We start from the raw sequence: 25,617 nt of genomic DNA on the forward strand, positions 1-25,617 counted from the left end.
GAAAATGAGGAGTAGTGGTCTCTTCTTTCTCCTTGGTCAGAGCATTCTCCAGCAATTGAAATTCTATCCACCACCAATGCTCAATTCAAATCCAATCTCTTCGGTGAATTGCTTTCAGGAATTTTGTCTCTACATCTCTTCTATTGCATGTCCCTCCTTTGGTCTATTTTACACTTACATATAATAGTTCTTTTCTTGTGCGCCTTGTTCCTCTTTCCCCTGATAGATCATTAGCTCTGGGGCCAAGATGGCAGCTTGTCTTGTTTTTCTCTTAACTGAGCCTAGCACTGGGCTTTCACATAATGAAAAATCAGTATGAACTTGCCATTTTACTGATAAATGTAATAAATGATATCTACCCTTGCTTATAGGCATTATCTCCCTTAGCCCTCAGAGTGAACTTAGGTGGTAGGAATTATTATTTCCACTTTCAGATAAGGAATTTAAAGATAAAGTCCCAAACTAGGAAGAACAAATATTCTAATCCCCTTCAATCTGATTCCAAACCTTGAGATTTTCACTAGCTTACTTTATTCTCTACTAGACCCAATTATACTCCATGAAAATGGAATGAAGTCACATGAAAGATGGTATTGTCAGGAGCCAAGAGAACACGATTCAGTAGGAACTCAGACTTCCCACCCATTGCTGCTTCTGTGACAACAAGGATCTTTCATCTCTTTCCAATCTCTAGTATACATCTGTTCAATGACCTGTGATGGCCCAGATAAATGAAAGGCCTGGGATGTGAAATCTCAGGGAGATGGCATCTTGGTCATCCTTTCCAATTTTCTCCTTTACCAATCCTTTCAAAAATAATCATAACACATAATTATTATATCTGCTAGAAATGGCAAAGTGGTCCTGTATCTAGAATCAGGCAGGGGGTTGGTAGATCCTTGTTTTGATGCAGCTCTGCCACTAACTTTCTGAGACTTTCAGTTTCTAGTTTTATAAATTAACCAACAAAATCATATAAATAATATGGGTAATTTTATAAAAAGTGCCACTAGCACTTATTCTTGCCAGGCACTGGGTTCAATTTTTGCTTGCATTGAATTCTAATTCCACTTTGGGTGGTAAGTACTATTAATAACTCCATTTTTAGGATGGGGAAACTGAGTCACAGGAGTTAAGCCACTTTTCCACTATACTTATCTCCCCAGGGATGTAGAGAGAATATGTGATACAATATAAATGAAACCCTTAGAAATATTTTGGAAAATATTATCATGGCTTATGGCTCCAAAGTATGTACTTACTTAATAAAGCAAGTATATTGAATTTTCTACTTATAGATCAAAACTGCTGACTAAGATCCATGATGGAGACATCAAATCCCAAAATTATCAAGTAAGTGATTGCCTCTTCCTGCCCAGCCTCCCCCCACCCCAGTTCTCCCATGTGAACAATGGGCAGTATCCAGCATGGCCGACACTCTGCTTTCTATTGTAGATTGCCATAAACATCACTGAGGCCCGCCAGCTGGTGGGTGAGAACATTGACCCTGTTGTGACCATTGAGATTGGGGATGAGAAGAAGCAGAGCACGGTGAAGGAAGGAACCAACAGCCCGTTTTATAATGAGGTGAGTTGTGGCGATCACCAGCATTGCCAGCCCCAATGTTGCCTCCATAACCATCCAGCAGAATTCCTCATTCAAACTGTCCCTTGTCCAAATTCATGGCAAGCTCCGAGTCACCTTACAAACACTGTCTCAAGGGTTTTTAATAAAAAGTTAGTGGAAAGGAGAGGCAAGGAATTCTCCCTGAGGTTAAAGCCATCACTGTGTTTTTAATAGGCCCATTAGATTTCTTACAAGCTCCTTGCCATCCATGATAAACTCTGGATTTCACTTAATAAACATTGAAGGTTGGTCAGGGAGAAGATACACATTCTTTTCCATGGCAGAGAAATCACAAATTTAATTACTGATTTTGAAATAGGCATACCATGTTGGAAAGCAAAAGAGTAGTATTTTTTAAGCTGTGTAGTGATTGTGAAGGAAAACTTCAAAGAGAGAAGCTTCTAAATATTAAACATACTAAATTCTCTTTATAAAATGAAAGTATTATATGACAATATGAAGTACAGTAAAAAAAATGTTATTTCCTTCTGATCTTTGGTCCCCAATTTCCTAGACCTTTTCCCTGAAGCCATCCATCCTCACCAGGCTTTTGGCTGTCATTCAGAGATAGCCCAAGCATTTTCAGGAATACGAGTAAATATGGTAGCATTCCATACTCTGCCTGGGTCTTGGTCTTTTCATGAAACCCCATACCTTGGAGATTAGTCCATCACTGAACATGCAGTTCAATCTTACTTCTCCCTCAGCCTTGATGTACCATAACTTACTAAACCAGTCAGTCTCTCATTCATGGATATTAACTTTTTCAGCATTTTGCCACTACTTATAATAATATTTATATGGTATAATTGGGGCATGGGGTATGTGTGTTTAAAATTCTGATATCACTAAATTCCCTTCCAAGAGGAAACAGTTTATTCTCTAACTAACTGCACAGGAGGGATTCTTTTCCAGTAGGTGTTTTGACACCAGGAATTATTAAAAAATGCATCAAACTCTTAATTATTATTCTAATGGGAGTTTTAATTAAAAAGGAAGACAAGGAGAGCATGGATAATGATATTAACAAAAAATGCCAGAATCCCATTTGAGCTGTTAGTTCCTTTCTTCTTTGTATTCCTCTGACCTTTAAAATGTCAGTATTTATCCCCTTCCTGTTTCACGTCTGGCCCCCAAGACATCTTTTGGCAAGGATATGATATGAGATCATGTGCATGAAAATGCTTTGAAACTTCAAAGCCTTATAGATTTGTTAATTATTATAATTCTGCATAAAAGTCCTGGATCTAAATGACATTAAATTGGACCCAAGTGTAATCAGTAGGAAATCAAGCAAAAACATAGAGGGTGAACGCAAAACATTTGTCATAGCTTTTGACTCGAATTTTCAAGCCCAAAGGTCATCAGATGTTGAAGGAACTAGTTAGTAGGGGCTGGGGAGTATTTTCCAGCTAGAAAAATGTGTGTGGTTCAGGGGTCTAGGGAACCTGCCTGGGGCTGTTGTTTGGAACACATGAAACTAAGCAGAAGGCAGCAAACATTGGAATTGATTGATCAGCCCAGAGGAACCCACCACATCTTGTATGTTCAGCCTTATCAGAGAATGAGGAAGTTCATAAGTGAATTTTTCATGTCAATTTTGAACACAAAAACTCTTTAAAAGTTGAACATATTCTGTATGTAAAAATTTCCTGAAATTTCATATATATTTTCATATTAAGCAGAAGACACTGAATGTCATGATACCTTTCATTGCTACCTAAGGACCACCATTTTGAAGAACTCTGGTTATAGTGCATGACACTGTATTTTGGTTTTCCTATTTTGCCCTTGGAAGGAAAGCTGCTAGCGGTCAGTTTCTCCTTTTCTACTTTCTATGTCCATCCCTCATGTGTCATTTCTGGATCCTGCAGCTCAAAAGAAAGAATTTAGGGGTCAGTGGCCTCCCAGCTCTGCCTCACTGATCCCCACCAGTCCCCAGGCACAACCAAGCAGACCCTGACACCACTCAGTGTCCTTCCTCCTAGAACCATAAGCCTCTGTTTGGGAGGAACATGGCTCCAATTGGCTGGTTCATGTCTATTTTCTTGTGTGATTACTTCAGAAGAAGTAAGATTTGGTCCAGAAAAAACTATTGATATGAACGTAAGCCACATCTTTTATGTTCTTTACTCTTCAGTCTTGTATGTATAATATGGGGACCAGTCCAGATAATTTCTAGACTCTGAAATTTAATTGCTTTATTAATATAAAAAAATCTCCCATGTTCATAATTTTAAAAATTCTTTCTCTTCTCAGACAATCTTGGTAATTTCATATGAAAATCCTGAAAAAAATAAGATTTAATCAAAGTTATTCCATATTAAAAAAAAAAACAACACCACTCAGGTACCATTTGAACTCTCATTATAAGCAAAAAGAAAAGAAACACTGACAGTATCGAAGACTGGCAAAAGTGTGGGGAAATGGCTATTTTCATAGCTCCTTGTGGGAATATAAAATGACTTAGTTCCTTTAGAAGAAAATTTTAATATTATTTATTAAAAATTTACATGCACATAATCCATGACCCAGCTCTTCTACTTCTTCTATTTTATAGGAATCCGTACACATATCCCATGCAAGCATGTGGTTGGTGACATTCTTCTCTTTTTGTATTAAAGACTTTTGATAGTCTAAATGACCTTCAGTAGAGGATAGCCAATCAGCTGGTGATATATTCCTGCCACTGGGGACCATGCAGCAGTTAGAGTGGGGCAGATCTAAAATCACTCCAGAACAGGGTTCTTACGTGTTAGACTAGAGTCACTGCCACAATGCACTTCGTGTTTTGCAGTACTTTGTCTTCGACTTCATTGGACCCCAAGTGCATCTTTTTGACAAGATCATCAAAATCTCAGTGAGTATACCCTTGGTGGTGATGGTGGTGGTAGGAGGTGGGGGAGATTCTAGGCACTGGGGACTCTGACAGCTCAGCATGCACAGGGGTGGGTAGATCCAGGAGGATGAGTATAGGATGGTGAATTGGAAACCAACAGACCAGAACCTGAAATCACCAGTACAGAGGAATTTGGGAGATTCTTAAGAGGAGCCATGCTTCTTGGAAGCAAGTTGTAAGCTATGGTAAATCTATTACTAATCAAATGTGGGCATAAACACATGCTTCAAATGACATATTAATGGAGTGCCATTTTTTAGGGGTTTTTCTTCTTTTTTTATCAAGCCTAGGTTGGTGTTCTCTCTCAGGAAGTTATCTGCACTAATGATCATTAGTCACAGCACTTTCTCTTTCTAGTTGGTGATAAATGGAACAAGAATCAGGAAGGTACCACATACGTCACTCTCATCCATGGTGACACTGGATCAGAGAATGTGATTTGGGGCTTGTGGTAGCCACTGAGATTCTCAAAGATTGTCTCCAAGTCCTGCCTATGGGAGACCCTTCCTCAGCCCTACCAGGGGAGTCACTGCTCCCAGAGGCCAGGTCTGAAGAGTCGACCCAGGGCTTCCTGGTCCAGGTTTGCTCTCCATATGGAAGAAGGAATAGGAAGGGAAAGTGCCCGTGTTGAGGCCATCCTGGCTCAAATGAGTGAAGGGAGGCTGCGTGGGATCATGCCCAACTTCATACTATCCAGCCAAGGGACAGAGACTGTGGGTGGCAGGCAACATTGTTCTCACCAGTCTGAGAAATGGCTGCTTCTCTCCCAGAGGGGGTGTGAGGTTGTGTGTGCCTGGCAGTGGAGGGTAGGGGCTGGATTCTGAAAGAACAGAACACCCACTTTGTATGTCAGTGGAAGTGTGGAGAATAGGGGTTGACATCCTCAACAGTCATTCCAACTCAAATCAGACTGTGGGGATGACAAAACCTGTCTTGGAACTTTCCTGGCCTGTCCTCTCTCCTCACCTGCCTTCATCCACCCCTCCAACATCACTCAACTCAATAAACACATCCATGACCCGTTCCCTTCAACCACAGCTGAATGTCAATGAAGTCCTGCGTTAAGGCCTGGGTCTTGGTGGTGCTGTGGTATTGTCCTTCTTGGGGGCATTTGAAGAATATGACTCTTGAGGAATGAAGTCACCGAGAGCCAACATTCTTAGTGTTTGAATTTCAGGCAGATGACAAGGCAGAAGGTATTTTGGGACCTGGGATGCTGCCCAGGACTTTGCTCCATTGCTCCTGTTTGTGGAGTGGCTTTACAGTTGCTCCTAAAGGACTCTCTAGTCTCAGATGAGCAGGTCAACACCGGGCTTTAACATCAGATCATAGACAAGGGTAGTGACTGTTTGTGGGACACAAAGATTTTTCAGACAGAGGGTCAAAGTTCACATCTCTGTTCCCCTCACTTGGAAGATGAGACTGCTTTTGGCATCCCTAAACAACTCCAAAAGATGGGGGTGGGGGATATTTTCAAGAACTCCCCTTGAGAAGGAAACATTGAATATGATTTTTCTGCAAGTTCATGAACTGAAAGTCAATGTGCTCAGGAAAAATTCAATGTGAGAGAAGAGTCAGGAGAGGTCTGTGAGCAGGTGCTATTGGAACAGCCAGGCTGCTACACACCCAAGACCATCTTTCAGTGCCAGTGGCCCAAGGTATGCAGGACCCATGCACTCTGTGTGTTAGACGTCTCCAGGGTCCTGGCGCTGCATGCTCTGCCACACCAGTACTGCCCAGCACTCGACCCCTTAGTGAATGACTTGAAGTCTCCTGTGTTATTGGAAGATTTGTTTGGGGCTCATCTTGCTTGCCGCCCCTCATCCTGCAAGGAGAACCTGAGACAGGTGTCTGGTCTTCCTCAGGCCTTCGGGAAGCCACGCCACTCCTGCAAGTGTGGTGGGTTGTAGAGTGAGCTTTCTGTGTGACCTTAAATAGCTCCTCTACTCAAGCCAGGCTGTCCTTACTTCCCCCCAGTTCTCTAACACGGTTGGAAGATTTGGGCAAGTGAGAGAGAGTGGAAAGAGAAGCGGGAAGGGCTGTCATTTGGTGAGGTCAGCTGAATTTATTGTTTCTCACTGCTTCTGCCAAAAGGGGCTATTCAGAAGCCACAAAAGTCTCCCCTCATCCATCATTTGATTATTCATTCACCAAATGTTCATTGAACATCTATCATGAGCAAGACTGTGGGGTGGATGGGAGACTGTAGGAAACTGACCTTGAATCAAGCAGCTCCTAGGTCCATTTATAGTTAGGAGGAAGCTCAGGGCCATCGAGCCCAAGTTCCAAGTGCTGCTGGGATCCCCCTCCACCTCCTGCCTGACATAGATTTCTTGGGACATGATGATTATTTCCAGTGATGGTGAGGTCACTGTCTCCAAGAAATTCTACTACATTGCTGAGAAGTTCTGATTTTCATGAAAGTTTTTCCTCTAGGGAACTGAAGTCTCTCATCCTGTTACTTGAGCACCACTCAGGGGATCTGGTCCCCTTTTCTGGATGGCAGCATTTCCCAGATCTGAGTCACTGGACTTCTCTTGCCCTTTCTCTGTTCAGCCCCTCACTGCCCTGTTTTTTTTTTTTTTTTGCTTCCGGATTAAACTAATCCTGATTCTTCAGCAGCTTTTTTCACAGTGAATGGGCATTTGGGGATGGGCACCCCCTCTGCCACCTCCCTCAAGTTCTTCTTCATTCCGAGATGTTATGGGGCACTCCTCTTCGGGCTTCTGCTCAGCTTGAGAATGACACCTTCCTTCTATTGCAAATGGCTTAAGGCAGTGCTTGATGAGTTCCCTGGGAAGGTGGTGAGCAGAGCAGTTTGGGAATTTGGGGGGAAGAGTTTCAGCCAGGGGTAGGGCTGAGGCTGAGGGAGGGCTGCTTGGAGGAGGTGACAGTTGTTCTGGGTAGAGTTTCAGCAGACAGAGGTGGGCATTGACAGGCAGGCTGCACTAGAGTTCATTTTGATTAAAGAAAACTTTCAGGCGGTGCGAGTTTCAGGTGTCCATCAATAGAGAATCGGGGGACCACCTGCTGGAGGTAGAAGTACAGGTGAGATATTTCTGAAGGCCCTTTGTGACTCTGTGGTTTGATGACTAAATGCCGTTGTGCTCCAGATGAAGGTCAAAGCCTGGGAAGGGTCAAGGCCTAGAAGCGTCTTTGAGGTATAAAGAGCCCATTTCAAGACTCTCACCGCTCCATCTCTCCCCAGGTCCTTCACCACAAGCTGATTGGAAGCATACTGATTGGCTCTTTCAAAGTAGATCTGGGGACTGTGTACAACCAACCTGGTAAGGAAGCATCACCTCCCCATCTCTGTTTCTGACTCTGGTTTATGGCACCCAAGGACTTCTTATTCATTCACTCATCCTTTTGACAATTCATTCAATAAAAATTAGCACCAAGTATGCAAAGTTACATGCGGCACGGATCTTGCCCTCAAATGATAAGATTATCTTACATGTCCACCTCTGAATTGTATGATTTTTTTTTTCAAACAAATTCTGTCTAATTTAGCACTGCGACACATAAGCAGGAGTGGCAATAGATGGTAGAAACTAAGAATCTGGCCTGAATTCAAATTTCACTCTGCTATTTCCAAGATGTGCAACTCTGAACAAAGGATTTTACTTCTCTGTGTCTCGGTTTCCTCATCTGTAGAAATGAGGATAAATTGATGTGCCTCCTTCAAAGGTTTTTGGAGTATGAAGTTAACAAATACATTAAGTGCTTATAGAGAGCCCAGCACATAATGAGACTGGCATTTCACATCAGACTGCACCATAATAATAATTATTATCCCCGATTTATAGGAAAGTGAAATGCAGACAAGCTAGGTAATTTGTCCAAGGTCAAAAGCTAATAAATAACAGAGCTAGCAACTAGCATAGAACTTCTCATGAGGACCTTTCTCTTCTCAGATGATTTCAAGTCATATGATCTCAGGGGGTCACAGAGTGACCATGGCTGAGAGCAGATGGGTACCACATCTTAGGGAGTGACAGAGTATGGGTACCACATCTTAGGGAGTGACAGAGTCTGCAGGTAACAGGAGGCTCCTGAACCATGGTAGAACAGCAGGCAGCTACTGGACTCCTTTAGCATTGGCCATCATGTGGAAATATGAATCTAGTGTTGCCAAAATTTTGTCTGTGTGTGGTGCTGGGGGGTAAAACCCAGGGCTTGCGAAGCAAGCACTTTACGAACTAAGCTATATCCCCAGCCCCAATATTTCTTTTTAAACATAAGCCAGACGTCTAGCTTTTGTAAGTGATCTTGATGTTCTGACTCACAGTGTAGGCCAACAGAAAGATCTATGAGCCACATTGATGGACTGTGGGCAAGTGATTGACTCCTACCCTCCATTAATGTCCCTCTTGCTGGTCAAAGCTGGAATCCTGCCCAGGTCATTCCTAGGTTGAGAGTTTCCCAAATACCTGTGCAGATTGGAAAGAAGGGCAGAGAAACAGGTGGGAAGCAAAAGGAAGGGGAGGGAAAGGAAGGAGGAAGGCACGAGTCTGGGGTATGGCAGAGCCTGCTGCAGGAGTCACCATGCTGGGTTGGAGAGGGTGTGGGAGGGGACGGGGTAGAGCCTTGGGCCCATCATGGGGAGCTGAGCTGTCAAGGTGCTTTTGTAGGTCATCAGTTCAGTGACAAGTGGGCGCTGCTCACAGACCCCAGTGACATCAGGACTGGTACCAAGGGATACCTGAAGTGCGACATCAGCGTGACCGGGAAAGGCGACATCTTAAAGACCAACCCCAAAACCTCTGATGCCGAGGAGCAAATAGAAAAGTGAGACAGATCCACTATTGGAAAGAAATGATGTGCCCCAATTTTATACCTTTTTCCTTCCTCCACCCCTTTCCACCCCTTTATTGCTGCATGAGAACTGTTAAGTGCATGACTTGTCCATTTGGAACTTTGCTGCATCAGAAGCACCATGATGTGTCCTCTCAGCTGTGAGGACCAGGATGGCATGTCCTCCTCTGATCCTGTTATGGGTATGCTGAGCTTACCTGATTTATCCAAGTGTAGCTGAGTTTTCTTTGAAGGAATGATAATTTTGACTCCTGATTTGTGACCTGGGGAGACTTAAAAGCTCCTCTTTTAAGGTGCAGAGTGGGAGACAGTGTCTGCTCTGTGATTCCAGACTGACCCTCCACTGTGATTTACACTAGAAAGAAAACTCATTTTAGGGGCAAAGCCTAGTCTTCTTATATACCCCAAATCTTTTTCTCTGCCTCCAAATTGCTTCTGTCTTTTCTATTCTTTCAAATGAGAGAGATTCCTATTTATTCATGGATTTATTTATATATTATTTATTTCTCCTTCTAAGGAACCTTTTGATACCCCAGGGGTTTCCATCAGAGAGACCCTGGGCCAGATTCTACGTAAGACTCTACAAGGCAGAAGGACTGCCCAAAATGAACTCCAGCATTATGGCAAACGTCACCAAAGCATTTGTGGGTGACAGTAAGGACCTCGTGGATCCCTTTGTGGAGGTCACCTTTGCTGGGCAGACGGTGAGGAACCATTGGCACCAGTTCTAGCAGGCCTGGGCCAGGACCCTGCCCTGTATCCGGGCATTTTAATCAAACAAAATTAAGTTAAAATAAAAATTGGGCAGTGCCTTGAGAGACAAGACTTGCCATAGAAGGCACTGGGTCAGGTGGTGGGTGGGGTTTGGGGGTGTTGCCCACTTACTCCTCATTAGATGAAGGGAAGGACTCAGGGTGTATTATGATTTAGGACCCAGGATGACAGGCATCCTTCCTCACCGCTGGCTATGTCTCGGAGCCATCACCTAGTCCCCAACCCCTGTAGAAGCACCACCATCTTCTGCTCTGTTTCACAAAGGATCCTAGAGTCCTCGTCCTACATAAGCCTGGAAACCTGTTCCCTGCTCAAGGCCACAGAAAGGACCAGGACCTGGGTACATGGTAGAGCTCCCTCCTGGTTGACTGGACTTTGAAGCTTCAGGCTGACACAGATGTCACTGCTACCAAAATATAAACTCACCCTGACCCCACCTTTGGAAGGGGTGAACGTGGTAGTATTTTGCCTCAAGTTCTTGGAGGTCATATAGGAAATCATCTCCACTTTATAACAACAACAAAACGAGGTCCAGACGAGAGCAGTGCTTTGCCCCCAGTGGTGCTTTCACCCCACTTATTCGGGGTGAGCTCTGTCCAGGGCCTTCCTGGAGATGTGCAGAACAGCTCTGTTCCCAGCACAGGTGGTAGTTCCAGCCCAGCTCTGATGTGCCCATTAGCACTGCCCAAGGGCACTGACTCGCTTTTGTCCTGTGGGTGCTTGGCACAGCAGCCAGCACCGAGTGGGTCCTCCAACAGTGTGTTGGGTGCAGCTGATGTTCCTGGGTGCCAGGGGGAAGCAGCTTTGGTATTTTGGGCTGCTTGCTTCCCCTCTCCAGCTGGCTTGAGGAGTTTCCCGCCGAGAGTCACTTCCTTTCACAGCTCACATCCTTCTGTCTGTTTTTAGGGGCGAACCACAGTGCAAAAGAACTGTGCCAACCCCGTGTGGCACGAACAGGTGGTCTTCAAGGAAATGTTCCCTCCCTTGTGTCGGAGGGTGAAGATCCAGGTGTGGGACGAAGGCAGCATGAATGACGTGGCTCTGGCCACCCACTTCATCGACCTGAAGAAGATTTCCAACGAGCAGGATGGAGATAAAGGTGAAGCCTCCCTGGTCTGCCTTGGAAACAGGTCTCAAAATGACGGCATTCGGGCCCTCGCCTTTACACCAGGAGGGTCCGGGCGGCGGGTGTTAGGCCTGGCTAGGCTTCTGTTGGCCTGCAGCTTGGCTTGGTTCAGGGTGGTGGTTGGAGCTGGGCTCAGGGGGGCAGGTTTGGTCCTGGTCCCAGGTCTTCCATGAGCACCCCTCTGTGTCCTTGATAGAATCTAATTGATTAGATCTGAGGTTGCTAAACTAAGGTTTATCCACCTGATCTGACTCGCTAGATTTTTAAAAAATTTGGAATGACTCACAAGCAAAATGGTTTTTACATTTCAGATCCCCCCGCCACAATTACGTCCCCAGCCACTGATGGGAGCATGAAATTATGAGGTTGGTGGGGAGATGTGGCCGGCAGAGTAATCCAGGAAGGGAATAGAGAGTCCCAGCTAACCCCCAAGTCAGCAGGAAGGGGTCAGGGAAAGAGCTTCCACTCAGTACAATACCTTTTTTTGGGGGAGGGGGAGTACTGGGGATTGAACTCAGGTACACTTGACCACTGAGCCACATCCCCATCCTTTTTTATATTTTATTTAGAGACAGGGTCTCACTGAGGTGCTTAGCCCCCTGCTATTGCTGAGGCTGGCTTTGAACTCACTGTCCTTATGCCTCAGCCTTCTGAGCCACTGGGATTACAAGTGTATGCTGCCGCCCCTGACTTTAGTGTATGGCTTTTTGTTTGGAAAACATAAGTTAGTGGGCAACCTTTCCCTATACTGCTAGTTTATGCTAATGGACAGTTATGGAGGCATGCACACACACAGATCACACACATGTGTGCACAAACCCAAACACACAAATGCATACAGGTAGAACATCATAAATAAATATATCATATATGAAGTTAGTGTAGTTATGGTACCTTTTCCCTCTATCAGATTGAAGCCTTGCTAAGAACAGAGAACAGGAATTACATATTTTTATGCTCTCATGGGCGACAGCATAGAAAGGCCTCAATGGATTTCCATTGTCTCTTTCTTCACATTATGGAAGCATTTACCACTTGACACAGAAAAGCACAGTCCCCCATCTATACCATTTTCCCACTTGATGAAAGCATGTTTTATTCACAACTTTTCAGAAGCACTTTGATGTGTTCAGGAAGATGGATATCAGTGCTTAACAAGTAGACATCAGGGACCATAAAATCTCTCTATTTCCTTTAATACAATTTCCCTGCTCCAAGTCTACATAAGGGAGGGTAAGAATCTACTCCATTGAAGTCAGGGCTGGATAGAGAACATTTAGGCACAAAACGACTATTAACAGAAACATGTATGGAAACATCTAATTGTCCACCATGGGGGAATTGTAGGCAAATTAAGATACATTTATTTATTCACAATAGTAATATTCTTAAACATTCCCCAAGGGTCTGTGTGAAACGCTTCTTAGACATTATTACTTTTTGAAAATTTTCCACATTTTTATTGGTGCATTATAGTTGTACATATTGATGGGATTTGTTGTTACACATTTGTACTCGCTCACAATACAACAATATAATTGGGCCAATATCACCTCAGCAATTTCTCTTAATTTTGGTAGGTGAGATAGGCACTATTAACAATTCCTCTAGATGAGGAAACTGAGGCATAGAGAAGTTAAAAAAAAAGAAGAAGTGAAAAAAACTTGTGCAAAGTCACATAGTTTGAAAGTGCCAGAGCTTCAAACTTCAGGACCACGAGGCTGAACTGTGAGCCAAAAAGGAATATTAATGTTGCCAAAGAGATGTTCCCAAAGACACTGTGCATTTTCTCCAACACTATATTTTAAGAAGGGAAAATACTTATGCCAGGAACAAGTTAAAATTACCAGGTCTTTTCAGTTCTATGTTTAGAACATATCTAGAAGCACTCATTTCTCTCCATCTTAGCTACCTTACCCTGTTCCAAGTCGCTGATGTCTTCAGTTTTGATGATGAAATGGTCAGTGGGCCAGTTTGCCCACATCTGTTTTCATTCCCCTCCACAGAGCAGCACAGTGATCTTAAAAGAGATGTGACTGTACCACATCTTTGCTCAAATTCCTTTCATATATCCCCATGGAATTTAAGATAAAGACCAAAATCCTTATCAAGACCTCTAAGACACCACCTTCCACTGGCTCCACATACAGCTCAATCTTTAGCTCCTGGCTCCTCTCCAACCAGCACATGCTGCTCCCCAGGCCCAGAACACACACACACACACACGCATGTGCACACACATGCACACATACACACATGCACACACACACGCATGTGCACACACATGCACTCACATGCATTCTTGCTCTCTCTCCCTCCCTTCTCTCTCTGCCTGCCTAACTCCTCTCCATGCAGTAGCAGCCTGCTGTTTGTAGATCTCCTTTGTGGTGTTTATAATGTAAATATTTATTTGTTCAGTGTTTGTGTCTGCTTGTCCTCTGCTGAGCCCTTTGGTTGGTCTCTGGCACGGTGGCTGGCTTGGTCAAGAGTCAATAAACATTTGATGAATGAAGGGAGGTAAAGGGAGGCATGCTGGCCTTCATAACAATACTACAAATGTTACAAATGGGACACGTACAGAAAAAAGATGGAAAGAAAAATCAGTTCAATGTCTTTCGGTGATACTATATCCTGCAAATACCCTCTTTCGTCTTTTCTGTGTATTCTATATTTTTAAAAGACTGTGAATAGCTTTGATAAAGAGAATGCATGATGAACTTGAAAACATGCCAGATGGCTAAAGCTCGGGGTCCTCCTAGGCTTCCTCCCTACCTTTGGACCCGCCTGGATCAACCTGTATGGCTCCCCCAGGAACCACAGTCTGATGGACGACTACCAGGAAATGAATGAAGGCTTTGGGGAAGGGGTGTCCTTCAGGGGCAGAATCTTGGTAGAAATCGCTGTGGAAATCCTCTCAGGAGGGGCACAGGAGTCCAAGTTTTCCAAGGCACTGAAGGAGCTGAAGTTCTCTTCCAAGGACAAAGACTCCAAGTCTTCCAAAGGCTCCAGTAAGGACAAGGCGGACAGAGCCGATGATGGGAAGCCCCAGCAGCCGTCCGACAGAGCTCACTCCACCGAGGTGGAGGTGGAGCCCTTCGAGGTCCCCCCGGAGGTAGGTCTGAGCTCTGCTCCTGAGACCCCACCCGAGGCGAGCCCAGGACACACACAGCACCTGTCCCAGGCTCCCTGAAGGTCTTTGCCTGCAGTTTTGTGTCATTCTTCCTACAAAATTGTTGGCCCAGCCCTGGGTTCTGGGGTGGATCCTCTGCCTCTGCACAGCCATCTGTTAGGGCAGGTTCCTTCAGAGTCTCCCCCAAACACAGATTCCATGGGAACCCAGGGGAAGAGACATGGAAGTGCTCTGGGGTGCTGGTGGGAGTGGGTGGCGGAGGGGGGACTGGCTCAGCTGGATCCTGTGTGGGCTTCTGGGAGCTTGGGTAGGAGGAGGGTGGGAGAGGAGGGGAGGAGGCGGCAAGCTGGGTGTGAGAACTTGAGAAACCTATTCCCTGCCTGAAGCTGGGAAGAAAGCACAGCCCCAGGGATCTCCTGCTGTTGCTCTCGGTAAAGCACAGCAGCAACAGTTTGCCAGCCCTCTCCTCTATTACCAGCAGGAGGGCTGGGGCTCCAGGGTGAACATTGATGTCTCTTACCCACTTAGCTTTGCAATAGCAATTTGTAGTTAAGCAAGTGAGTTTCACATTTTGTCAGCGGCTAAGGTGGGTAGCATCTCAGGTTGGCTCATTCTGCCTCTGGAGTGAGTTTCTCAGGTCAACTGGACCGGAGGTGACGGCTGGGCTCCCAGAGCTGTCCATTCCTAGGCAGCCACAGGATTGAAGTGTGAGGGTCTCTCTGGCCTTGGCAGAGCCACTTACTTTTACCACGTGGATTTTACAAACCTGAGGAAACTGTAGGGGACAAGTGGGAAGACAGGGCTGGCAGCCTTGGGGTTGGTTCTCGTGGTGGCAGGGATGCTAACACCACTGTGTCTCCATTTACTCATCAGCAAAATGAGGTCCAACAGCTGCTCTGTCGTGGGCATCTGCTGGGGGTTAAGGAGAGAATGAGTGTAAATGGGTCAGCAGAGTTTCTGACACATGCGCAGTCAGCTTGCCATGCGTTTGTTATTGTTCTCAATGGTTCTGTGGTTTGCACCTGCCACTAGGGGGCAGCTCTCCAAAGCGTTCCACCTGTTGTTTGTGACTTGGTATTTTAGGGACTTCCCCAGCTCTGCCTCTGTACTCACATATTGGGAAACAGTCTCTGGAAATGTGTGCTGCCAGTATGTTGTGGTTAGAATCAGGGATTCTGTGTGCTTTCAGAATATATGCCAATGTTGAAAACTTAACTTTGGACTCTGCCAAGAAATTGTGAGTCGCTAATTGGGGCCTCCTGAGCTGATATCTCCTGTATCTGTCCTTCTGGTAGTCTCTCCTACTGAAGGCTGAGGTTGGACATTCCTTGGATTGCCATCTAGAAAGAAACCAGAAGATTTTCTTAATGGAAGTCAATATCCTTAAGATATTTTGCTGAGGGTCCCTGAAGAAATAAACTCTATCCGGGAGCAAGGGAGTCTTGGGAACTTACTTGTTTACAAAGCCAGGGGACATCTTGGCTATTGTGTAGAAGGTGACAGAGAGCAGGAAATTCAGGCATCATTCACACTCTTGTCCCCAGCTTCCTCCTTCTCCTGGACTTTTGTTTGTGGCCAGTTCCTTGTTGGGTTTAATGGTTACCTACTGCTGCCCAACAGCTTACCCAAAGCTTAGCTGAAAACAACAAATGCTTATTTTCTGTGGGTGAGGAATTTGGAAATAGCTTAGCTCGTGTTCTGGCTCAGGATTCCTCATGAAGTTTCAGCCAAGGTCTTGGCAGGGACAGTAGCCTTCTGAAGGCCCTACCTCACTTGGGCAGGAGGTTGGTCCCTGTTGGCTGTTGGTGAGAGGCCTCAGTTGCTCACTATGTGGACCCTCTCTCAGGCTGCTTGAGTGTCCTCATGACATGGCATCTGGCTCCCCAAGAGCAGGTGATCTAAACGTGAGTAAGGCAGAGACTCTTTCACGACCTAGCCATGGAAGTCACTCACTGATGTTTCTGCTGTGTTCTATTAGAAACAAATTATTACAGCCCATCTTCAAAGGGAGGAGAATTAGGCTTCATTTTTTTTCAGGGGAGGATTGGCTGAGAATTTGTGGTTATATTTTTAAACCACAGCTCTGACCTTCTACCCTCCCTGCAGCCTGAGCAGTTTGGAGCTTACCCCCAACAACCCTTCATACCACATCTCTTTTAGCTGCCCAGGGTCCTCGAGCTCCCATGCTTCCAGTTGAAGTCATGCCCTCACTGCACATATGGGCAGTTGAGAGACCCCATAAGGCTGGCCTCCCCAACCACCCCCCGCTTCCCTGCTCCCCTGTGCCGAACCCATGGAGTAGAGTCAACCTAAAATGTGTCCATTTTGAATGGACATTTGTTGAGTAGTTTCTTGTTTGAATATCATTTTCAGCTTGGTAAAGAGTAAAAATAGAGCCTAGTTTATGGGATAGAAGGGAAACCAATGTAAGTACATTGGGAGGTATAGATTGTCAAAGCAAATGGCTTTAGGTTGTGGCAGAGTGGTGTGGGATTACTGCCTGGCTTTGCCTCCATTTGATTCTTTGGGCAGGTGACTTACCCTTCTTATGCCTACTTCCTGTAATAACCTACTTCATAGGCAGTTTCTTATCATTTCCATTTCCTCCCTGTGGGCCCTATTATGATGCTTATGTCACAGATAAGGAGAGTGACAGTCATAGAGTGAGCATGACTTGCCCAAAGCTAGGAAATAGCAGAGCTGAGATTTGAAGAAGTCTCTTCTGGCTGTGGTCCTGGGGGTCCCTCTCCCAGGCTCCTCCTCCTGGAGAGTGAACTCGCCTGGGAAGGTGAGATAAGAAGCTGGTTGGTGAAGTGGGTAGAGTGTGACTAAGATCCACGAAAAACTGTCCAGCATCCTAGCAATGAGGGAAATGCAAATCAAACTGCACAGAGATTTCATCTCACTGCAGTCAGTATGGCAATGATCAAGAATACAAATACTAATAAATGTTGGCAAGGAGGTGGTGGAAAAGGTACCCTCAAACATTGTTGGTGGGACTAAAAATTAGCTCAACCATCCCACTTCTCGGTATTTAAAGGATTTAAAATCAGCATACTACAGTGATGCAGCCATATTAATGTTTATAGCAGCTCAGTTCACAATAGCTAAGCTAAGTTTGGCTATGGAGCCAAACTAGGTACCTTCAACAGATGAATGGGTGAAGAAAATGTGGTCCATATACACAATGGATTATTACTCAGCCTTAAAGGCCCTTGAATGTTTTCTCAGATATGTAGAAGCTAATCCAAAATGTAGGGCAGGAAGAAAGAGAGAAAGGCAAAAAAATAAAATAAAAAATAAAATAAAATAAGGGGAAGGGAGAATTTAAAAAATAGAGGAAAAATTATAGAGTAAGGGGATTGATGGGAGGATGGAGAGACAGGATAGGGTAAGAACAGTGGAATGAATCTGACCAAACTTTCATATGAATATACCACAGTGAATTCAAGCATCAAGTATAATCCATAAGACACTAATTGAAAATATATATGTATATAAATAAATTCCAGAAAGACCAGTAGAGTAGAGGAGGGGAACAGGAAGGGAAGGGGAGGGGAAAGGGCTGGGGATTGAATTAGCAGATTATATTCCATGCTTTTGTGATTATGTACAAATGTATCCCAATGTTAATATACATCTAAAAATAATTTAAAAGATCCAGCACCCTGTTCCATGCTTCTGGTCAACAGAAACATTTGCTGGGACTGCCAACACCACAGGAGGAGCCCAAGTGAAGGCTGATCACCTAATGACTGGCTGTCTGAAGGATGCTTTTGACCTAATGTAACTTTAACCCCAGGGGCTACATATGCTTTGTTTCCTTAGATTAATCTTACTGGTTTTCTGCAGATTTCAATAAATCCAAACAAAAACAAACAAACCAGGAAGCAAAGATTGTATGACTTTAGCCCACCCAGAACTGTGATGCTCCCTAAATCATAGCCTGCTCCATGTCAATAAAAGTCATTTGAAAATAATTGTGTATTACCTTGGGACGGCCCCTGTCTTGTGACCTGCCAGAGTCCTTGGCTTCCAGAGCGGAGGGTTCTTTTCAAAGCAGCCTTGATGGAGACAGCTCTCGGGTCTGACTTTGACTTCTTTGGCTTGACCTTGGGAAGCCTCCTAGTCTCTGAACTTTAGTTTATTCAGGCAAAGGGTGGAAACTGGGATAATCACTCTGGCCCTTTGTAGCATAGAAGCACATGTGCCTGGGGTTGGGTGGATCCCTCCCAGCAGCAGCCATCGGGCCTGTAGCACCCTGGATTCACAGGATTGGTTGACATTCCTGGGCGCTTCTAATCCGCCACCCTTTGAGCTGAGTTTGCTCATTATTTCAGGAAGTAACTTTGACTTTGGGTCAGCACCAGGGGATTGGGATAACACACATCAGAGATGTGTGAGAACTGGGTCTGTGGTCACAATACATGGGAAAGCTACTGTACAACCTCAAGCTTTAGTTTTCTTGTCTGCAAAATGGGAGTAGTCCAGATTTTGCCCTCTCAAAGTTGTTGGGGGGGAACAAATAACAATGTATGTGAGCATCCTGTAGAAGCCATGAAGTCAAGCTCAAAATCAAGGGTTGCTGTGACTCAGGATTTCATCTTTGGTTTTGGTTTCTGAAAGCCTGATCAGTTGAAGGTCATCCCAGGTTGGCGTTTCACCCAGAGTCTTAGACATAGACACCAAGCTGAGCCTCTGATGTGAAAGGAGGTTCTCTGCATTTTAAGTAGCCAATCAGAAGGTTGAGTCTGATCATTCTAGGTAAGTGATTGCATTTGGATTTGCAATTTATTGGCCATGATTCCTGCTTGTCTGCTCAGTGGGGAGATGCAACATTTCAGGCTGAAACAGAGTCAAGTGTCTATAAATGTTGTTGGAAGCAGGTCAACCTCATTGACCTGGCTTCCTGGTGAAAGAAGATAATCAGTTTGTCTAATATTTTATTTTTCTTTCTGTAGATCACGCCAGAAAAATATGAGGAATTTTTACTCTTTGGGGCATTTTTTGAAGCTACCATGATTGACCGGAAGATTGGCGATAAACCCATCAGCTTTGAAGTTTCTATTGGTAAGTGAAGACAGCACAATTCTTGACACAGACCTGTTTCTTAAATAAGTTCATTAGTGTCCTATGTGAAGTGACAGCACCCTAGTGGAGGTGGGCATCTCGGAAAGAAGGTAGCAGTCCCTAGTGTCAATGTATAAGGGACAGATTTTTTTTTTTTCATACTTTTAAAAAGTGGTTAACAGAATAGGTTTAGATTCAGAGTTTCAGGGATAAATAAGCTGCAAAGTAGCACATGCACAGTAGATGTTTGACCTTGGGAAACCCCAAGTCCTAGCAATCTTCCTGGGCTATGGTGCAGCTGGGTAAGCCATTCCAAGGAATAGCATCCCAACAGAGAAGATCTTGATTCAGGCAGTTGTCTTGCAGCAGGGCAGAAAATTGGAAATGGGGTACTGTCTCCATGAGTAGAAAGTGGTTCTTGGGAAGGTGGCCACGATGAGCTCCTGGCCATCTTGGTAGCTGGTAAAGTATCTGGATGAAGCACTAACAGCATCTACTACAGAAATAGAAAGGAGTGTCAGGCAGCCTGTGTGGGGAGGAGGAGAAGAGGCTAGGGAGGGAGGCCAGCAGAGGAGGATTTAGGAAGACTTCCCAAATTATGGGGTTCCAGAATCACAAGCTTGTGATCTCAGACTCTTCTTGATTTAAACAAAGTTGACCAGGTCTATAATATGGCCAGCTCTGGGACTCCTTCCAAAAGCGGTAAATATTCATCTTAGTCTTTTGTTAAGCATTTGAAATCAGATTGTAAGATAGAAAGATCAAGGACACCAATAATCCTGCAGGGGCTACCTATTCTTACGCAGAGACATTTGTCCTACAAAAGCTGCCCTGTTTGTCCCCGTATAATATTTTCCCGCCCTTCTTTCCTTCTTCTTCCTTTCTCTGTCTCCTACTTCTTTTTAAAACATGGTGTTGACTTTGGGACTTAGACAAGGAATCTTCTCTTAGAGGAGAAGCAGTTTGGGAAAGGTTTTCGAGATTTTTTTTTTTTAGTGAAAAAAAGTGGTTTACAAAATGACACATCTTCAGTGATCCTTTACCAACGTTTGGAAGGATACACACTAAGATATTAAAAATGGCTATAACTGAATTTTGTAATTTCTAGCGACCCTTTTCTGTTTTACTTGCCTATGTCGTCTACTTTCTAAGTTGTGTGCTTTTTACAAAAGGGCAAGTGAGGGGATGGAGAGGGTGGCTCATTGTCGTTGTCAGTCTTATTCTCTTCCTACCACTGTTCTCTCCACCCTCACCCTGAGATCTTATTTCCCTGCCATGGGAGGACAAGACCTTGGGTCCCTCATGCCAGGTTGACTGGTTCTACTTGCTGACACCCGGCCCCTCTCCCCCTGCTGCTGCAGGTAATTTTGGGAACCTGATTGACGGGGGGTTCCATCATGGCAGTAAGAAGAAGTCCTCTGAGTTAACTGAAGAAGACGCTGTTCCCCTGCTGCAGGAAGGAGAAGCGGAAGCAGCCCACGATGTGGCCATCCCCATGTCTTCCACCACTCATCCGGAGAAGCCTCTGGTGACCGAGGGGAACAGGTAGGAGGCACAGCAGGTGAGAGCAGCCAAGGTTCCTGATGGTGGGATTTTGCTCAGTTTCTGGGGCTCTTTCATTTAGTTCTTCCTGAAATTCAGAAACATTGTTTTTTTTTTAATCTCAGTCATGGAGCAAGGGACAAAGAGAGGACACATGGTAAGTAGCACTCCACACGTTATTTATTTAAGGGCAGAACAGGGATGATGGTGATGATCATGTCTGAAACCCTTTTTCTCTACAACTTTGAAGCACAATAGAGTCCAAAGGTCTGAACTTAACATTTCACACTAAACCCTATTAACAGTTATTATCCACATCTGTGTCACTATGTTAACTTGATTTGATGGGATTATTGAATACATATTTCTTATCTTATTTTTGCCACAGTTATTTGCAAACCAAAGAACTCAAATAATATTTGTCGGCCACCAGAAAAGACCATTTCCAATGGGGCACTTACATGCACCCCCCACAGATCTCCTTTAATCCATGCAAATTTTCAACCTATAAGGAGATGTAAAATGATAGCATTCTTTTTAAAGAAAATAGTGTCAAGCACCAATCAAGTGGCTTATGAAAATAAAAAAAGCAAATATAGTAAGAGTGTTCTATTGTTGAGTCTTATGAGTAAAAAAATCTCCGATGTCATTGGATGGCTTTCCTCATTTCACACGTGAGGAGATGGGAATCCAGCCATGTTACATTGGCCACTATGGGGAGGTGTCCAGCACCTCATTAGGGGGTTCTTCTTCCTGCTCAGGAGGATGTAAGCCACCTAAGACATTAAAGTCTAGAATAGTTAGTGGAGAACAAAAGACAAAGTCAGAAAGATATATTTTCAAAAGGTGGAGGCCCTGATAGGTCCAGTCCACACAGGAGCTGGGGCTAGACAATTAGAAAATGGCTCCTGTGGTTTATTTGAGGGATACATTGAAGGCAGGGATAAGGTTTCAGGGGTGCAGTCTTGCTTCCTTATGTCTTGCAGTCAGCAGTTGATTGGCATGTTGGCAGGTCAAGCCCATCTCAGAGGGGCTGTATGGCTGCAGCAGGTCACCCCATCTCCAATGGAAGAGAGAGCTTAATAGGGCTCACAATGTGTCTGGGCAGTCTTAGCCAGAGGAAATGTCCACTGGAAGTCCCCAGACACCAGATTCTCCTATTCATTAGGCTGCGATGTGTGTGAAGTAATCACACACGGCCCACAGATGGCTCTCAACAGGCCACTACAAGGCCATATCGCCATCTCTTGAATCTCTGCACTTCTTGACCTAGACACTATTTCTGGGAACTGACCCATGGGTTCCTGACCACTGTTAGGATAACAAGGATTCCTGAATCCCCCTGACAGCTCTCTTTCCTGAACATCAGATCCAAACACCTCTACTTGGGCATCTCACAGATCGTTTACAGGCTCCACATTTTCACAGATAACTTTTCTCCTTGTCCTATCTTTCCTATTTTATGGATTCATTCCGCCATTCTCTGAGTCCTCCAACCCACCACTGGAAGGTTGTCTGTTGTTCTTGTTTTTCCCCTTCACGCCCACATTCAATCAGGGATGAAGTCTGATCAATTCTAGTTCTTCCTATCCATTGCTATTTCTTTAATTCTGGCCATTAGCATCTTTGGCCTGAATTATCTTAAAAATCTCATACCTGACTTGGATTTTCTTCAAGATACTCACTGAACTCGCTGAACCAATTATTCCCCTGATTCACATCCCTCATTGACTCCCTGTGCTTTTAGAATTAATTCTAGGGGTTGGAGCTTATGGCTTTAATCCCCATCTACTCTCCAGCATCATCTGGAGTCACCACCAATCCCCCACCCCTCCCCAGTCCACTTCTTCCAGCTGTGCAATCCTCAACTTGTCCTGCTGATTGCTGCTTCTGGGTCTTTGGACCTGCTTCTCTGGCAGCAGGCTCCTCCTCAGCTGCCAGCTCCTTGTACCCTTCAAGAGTAAGCCCAGCCTCCTTCCCCTGGACCCCAAGCCTGGTATGGACTTCCGTAGACCTTCAGCAAGCACAAATCACACTGGCTTAAGATTTGTACTTACCTGTCTTCCCTCTGAGACAGTGAACATTTTGAAGGCAGGCATTGTGTCATCACCTGTTTATCTGCTCAGCTTTGTGCCTGGCACAGAGGTGGATACATATTTTTGGATGAATCAAGGAGTTACTGGCTTGGCACAGGGTACTCTAGGATTAGAGAAGGGGTAGGTGACTAAGCCTGCTGGGGAGGAGGTAGAGTTGGGATAGGTCATAGAAAAGGTGATACTCTGAAAGATGAGAAAGTCATAAGAGGTGGAAGGAGTGTTGGTCAAAGTAGGCGGAGGAAGTCAAAGCAGTTAACTTAGCTGCTGTTTCTCTTATTTTTGAGCATTCTCTACATTTTCTAAACCCTCCCTCTCATGGAACATATCCCCTCTCCCTTGATCCCCTGCTTTGGGGTCTCTTTGGCTCCCTGGCATCCATACATGGTTGTTTTTTTCTTTTTGGATGAAAGAATCCCAAACTTCCCTGTCCTTGAACTCCATTCTCAAAGCTGAGACATCAGCTTTTTAAGATAATCCTACAACTGGATCTGCAGCTTGGAGAGACTTCCTGAGGCTACTCAGAGGTACTCTGCCTCCAATCACCCTCCTCACCTTGCTGGACTAGCCCATTATTGTCTATTGGTGGGATTTCAGGGTGGAGTATGGGAAGGGCTTAGGAGGAGCTGAGAGGTCTCAAGACATCCTTGGACAGAGCATACATGAATGCTAACAGAAGACCAAAATAAGCCATGGTGGTGGTTTTTGGTAGAGTTGGCCTTTCTTTTTCCTTCTCCGTCACTGTATTGAGGCTTTCTCCACATAGTGGCAAATCAGAGAGGCAGTAGCTGGATTGGAAGAGTCTGTCTGCACTAAACTGCTATACACATGCACACACACGTGCACACAAACACACATGCACACACATGTATGAACACACACAACTTATTTCAATAAAATACAACAGATTACATGTTCTGGGCTTTCTAATTTTACAAAGTATGTGCATTTGCATACAATTTATGTGCTGGGTCAGAGGTCAGGAATGAGATTGTAGCAGAAGACATCCAATGGTGGGCCGGCCATTTTATTCAGGATTCCAGACCTACCCTTGCCCTAAGTCACAAGGCTGGTCCTGAGTCAGGGAAGCCATTCAAGCTGGCAGTCTTCTCTCTCCACTGGCACGAAGTGCCCTTCCGTCTGCTGCCTTCCATCTGCACTGCAGCTTGCCTCAGAAGCCACAGCCTCCTGATCCGTGTCATCCCAGTACAGCCAGGAGGGCCCTGAGATTTAGAGTCAAAGGCCCCAAACATGATAAGCACAGAATGACCCAAACCAAAGAACTTGGGACCATACTGGGTGGGAATGTATTTAGTTGCAGGATTCTCGACACAGTGACTTAAAAACAGAGAAAACAAGCAGAGCGGCTTCATTTCTAACCTATTTCGCTGTTGTCATCTCCTGCTATAACAACAACCTCAATTTCTGCCAAGAACTTATCTGGCTTCTTTTCTGAATGGACACCTGCTGGTTTATTTTCTGCAGAACGGGCCAGGGGGCCTCTGTGCTAATTTTATTGTCTACTTCAGGAGAAATTCAGGTCAGAATTCAGTTTTTCAGGCAGAAGTTCATTTTAGTTTCTAAGGAATAAAAACAAAGTTTGTTTCCTCCCTATTTCTCTGTTTCCCTGCCTCACCCTCTGTAGATGTGTTGCTCCAGACACTGTCCACATTACCAGGGCCACTTGCACCACCACACCTGTTCTGGGGGCTTGCTTTGGCCTGCCTTCCACAGTCCCAGGTGTCTGAGAAAATTACTAGGGGTCTGAGGGAAACCCAGTTGAGAAAATAACTGTCATTAGGTGGGAACTTCTAAATTTTTGCCACGACCCTCCCACCTTACCTGCCTCTGCACCTGTCCCTTTCCTCCTTGGGAACTGAGTCTGAAAATTAATTCCTTGTTTTCTGTCCTCCATTGCACTTGGCTCACTATCCAATGTCATCCTCAAACATTCCCGGTGGCTCTACCTCTTCCCCTTTTAGCAACTTTACTATCCCTCTTGTCCCTTCTTTGCCAAGCAATTCACCTGCATTATTAGCACCAATGCTTGACAACAGTAAGTATTGATGGGTGGACAGATGGATGGATGAATGGTGGATGGATGGATAGTGGATGGCTGGATGCCAAGCCATAAGACACTGAAGTTTCATTTGGGACACACCTTCACCCTCATTAAAAATATTAGTACCTTATATTTCTCTAGCAATTTATTATTATTATTATTTTTTAAAAACATGACAACAGTGGAATACATTACAATTCTTATCACACATATACAGCACAATTTTTCGTATCTCTGTATGTAAAGTATGTTCATACCAATTTATGCCTTTATATATATATATATATACTTTGTTTTTTTGCATTACAATTCTTAATACACTTATATACCACAGTTTTTCATATCTCCGTTTGAATATAAAGTATGTTGACACCCAATTCAAGTCTTTGTACATGTACTTTGTATAATGATGTCCATCACATTCCGCCATCCTTAGCAATTTTAGTTTACAAAATACATTCACATCTGTTATCTCAA

At 44.5% G+C, this 25,617-nt stretch overlaps 1 protein-coding gene across 1 annotated transcript in view; it reads left to right on the forward strand.

Annotated features, from left to right (window-relative positions):
* Positions 1-25,617, forward strand: part of Fer1l6 (fer-1 like family member 6) — a 113,987-nt gene that overhangs the window by 6,736 nt on the left and 81,634 nt on the right. Inside the window, exons 3-12 of the mRNA XM_076835781.2 lie at positions 1,299-1,353; positions 1,456-1,587; positions 4,424-4,486; positions 7,734-7,812; positions 9,160-9,316; positions 9,861-10,047; positions 11,024-11,216; positions 14,003-14,355; positions 19,335-19,443; positions 20,805-20,988. Coding sequence (XP_076691896.2) covers positions 1,299-1,353; positions 1,456-1,587; positions 4,424-4,486; positions 7,734-7,812; positions 9,160-9,316; positions 9,861-10,047; positions 11,024-11,216; positions 14,003-14,355; positions 19,335-19,443; positions 20,805-20,988 — 1,512 coding nt within the window. The remainder of the gene's footprint in view (positions 1-1,298; positions 1,354-1,455; positions 1,588-4,423; positions 4,487-7,733; positions 7,813-9,159; positions 9,317-9,860; positions 10,048-11,023; positions 11,217-14,002; positions 14,356-19,334; positions 19,444-20,804; positions 20,989-25,617) is intronic.

The sequence above is a fragment of the Callospermophilus lateralis genome, chromosome 16 (genome assembly GCF_048772815.1).
Source record: "Callospermophilus lateralis isolate mCalLat2 chromosome 16, mCalLat2.hap1, whole genome shotgun sequence".
Lineage (NCBI taxonomy): Eukaryota > Metazoa > Chordata > Mammalia > Rodentia > Sciuridae > Callospermophilus > Callospermophilus lateralis.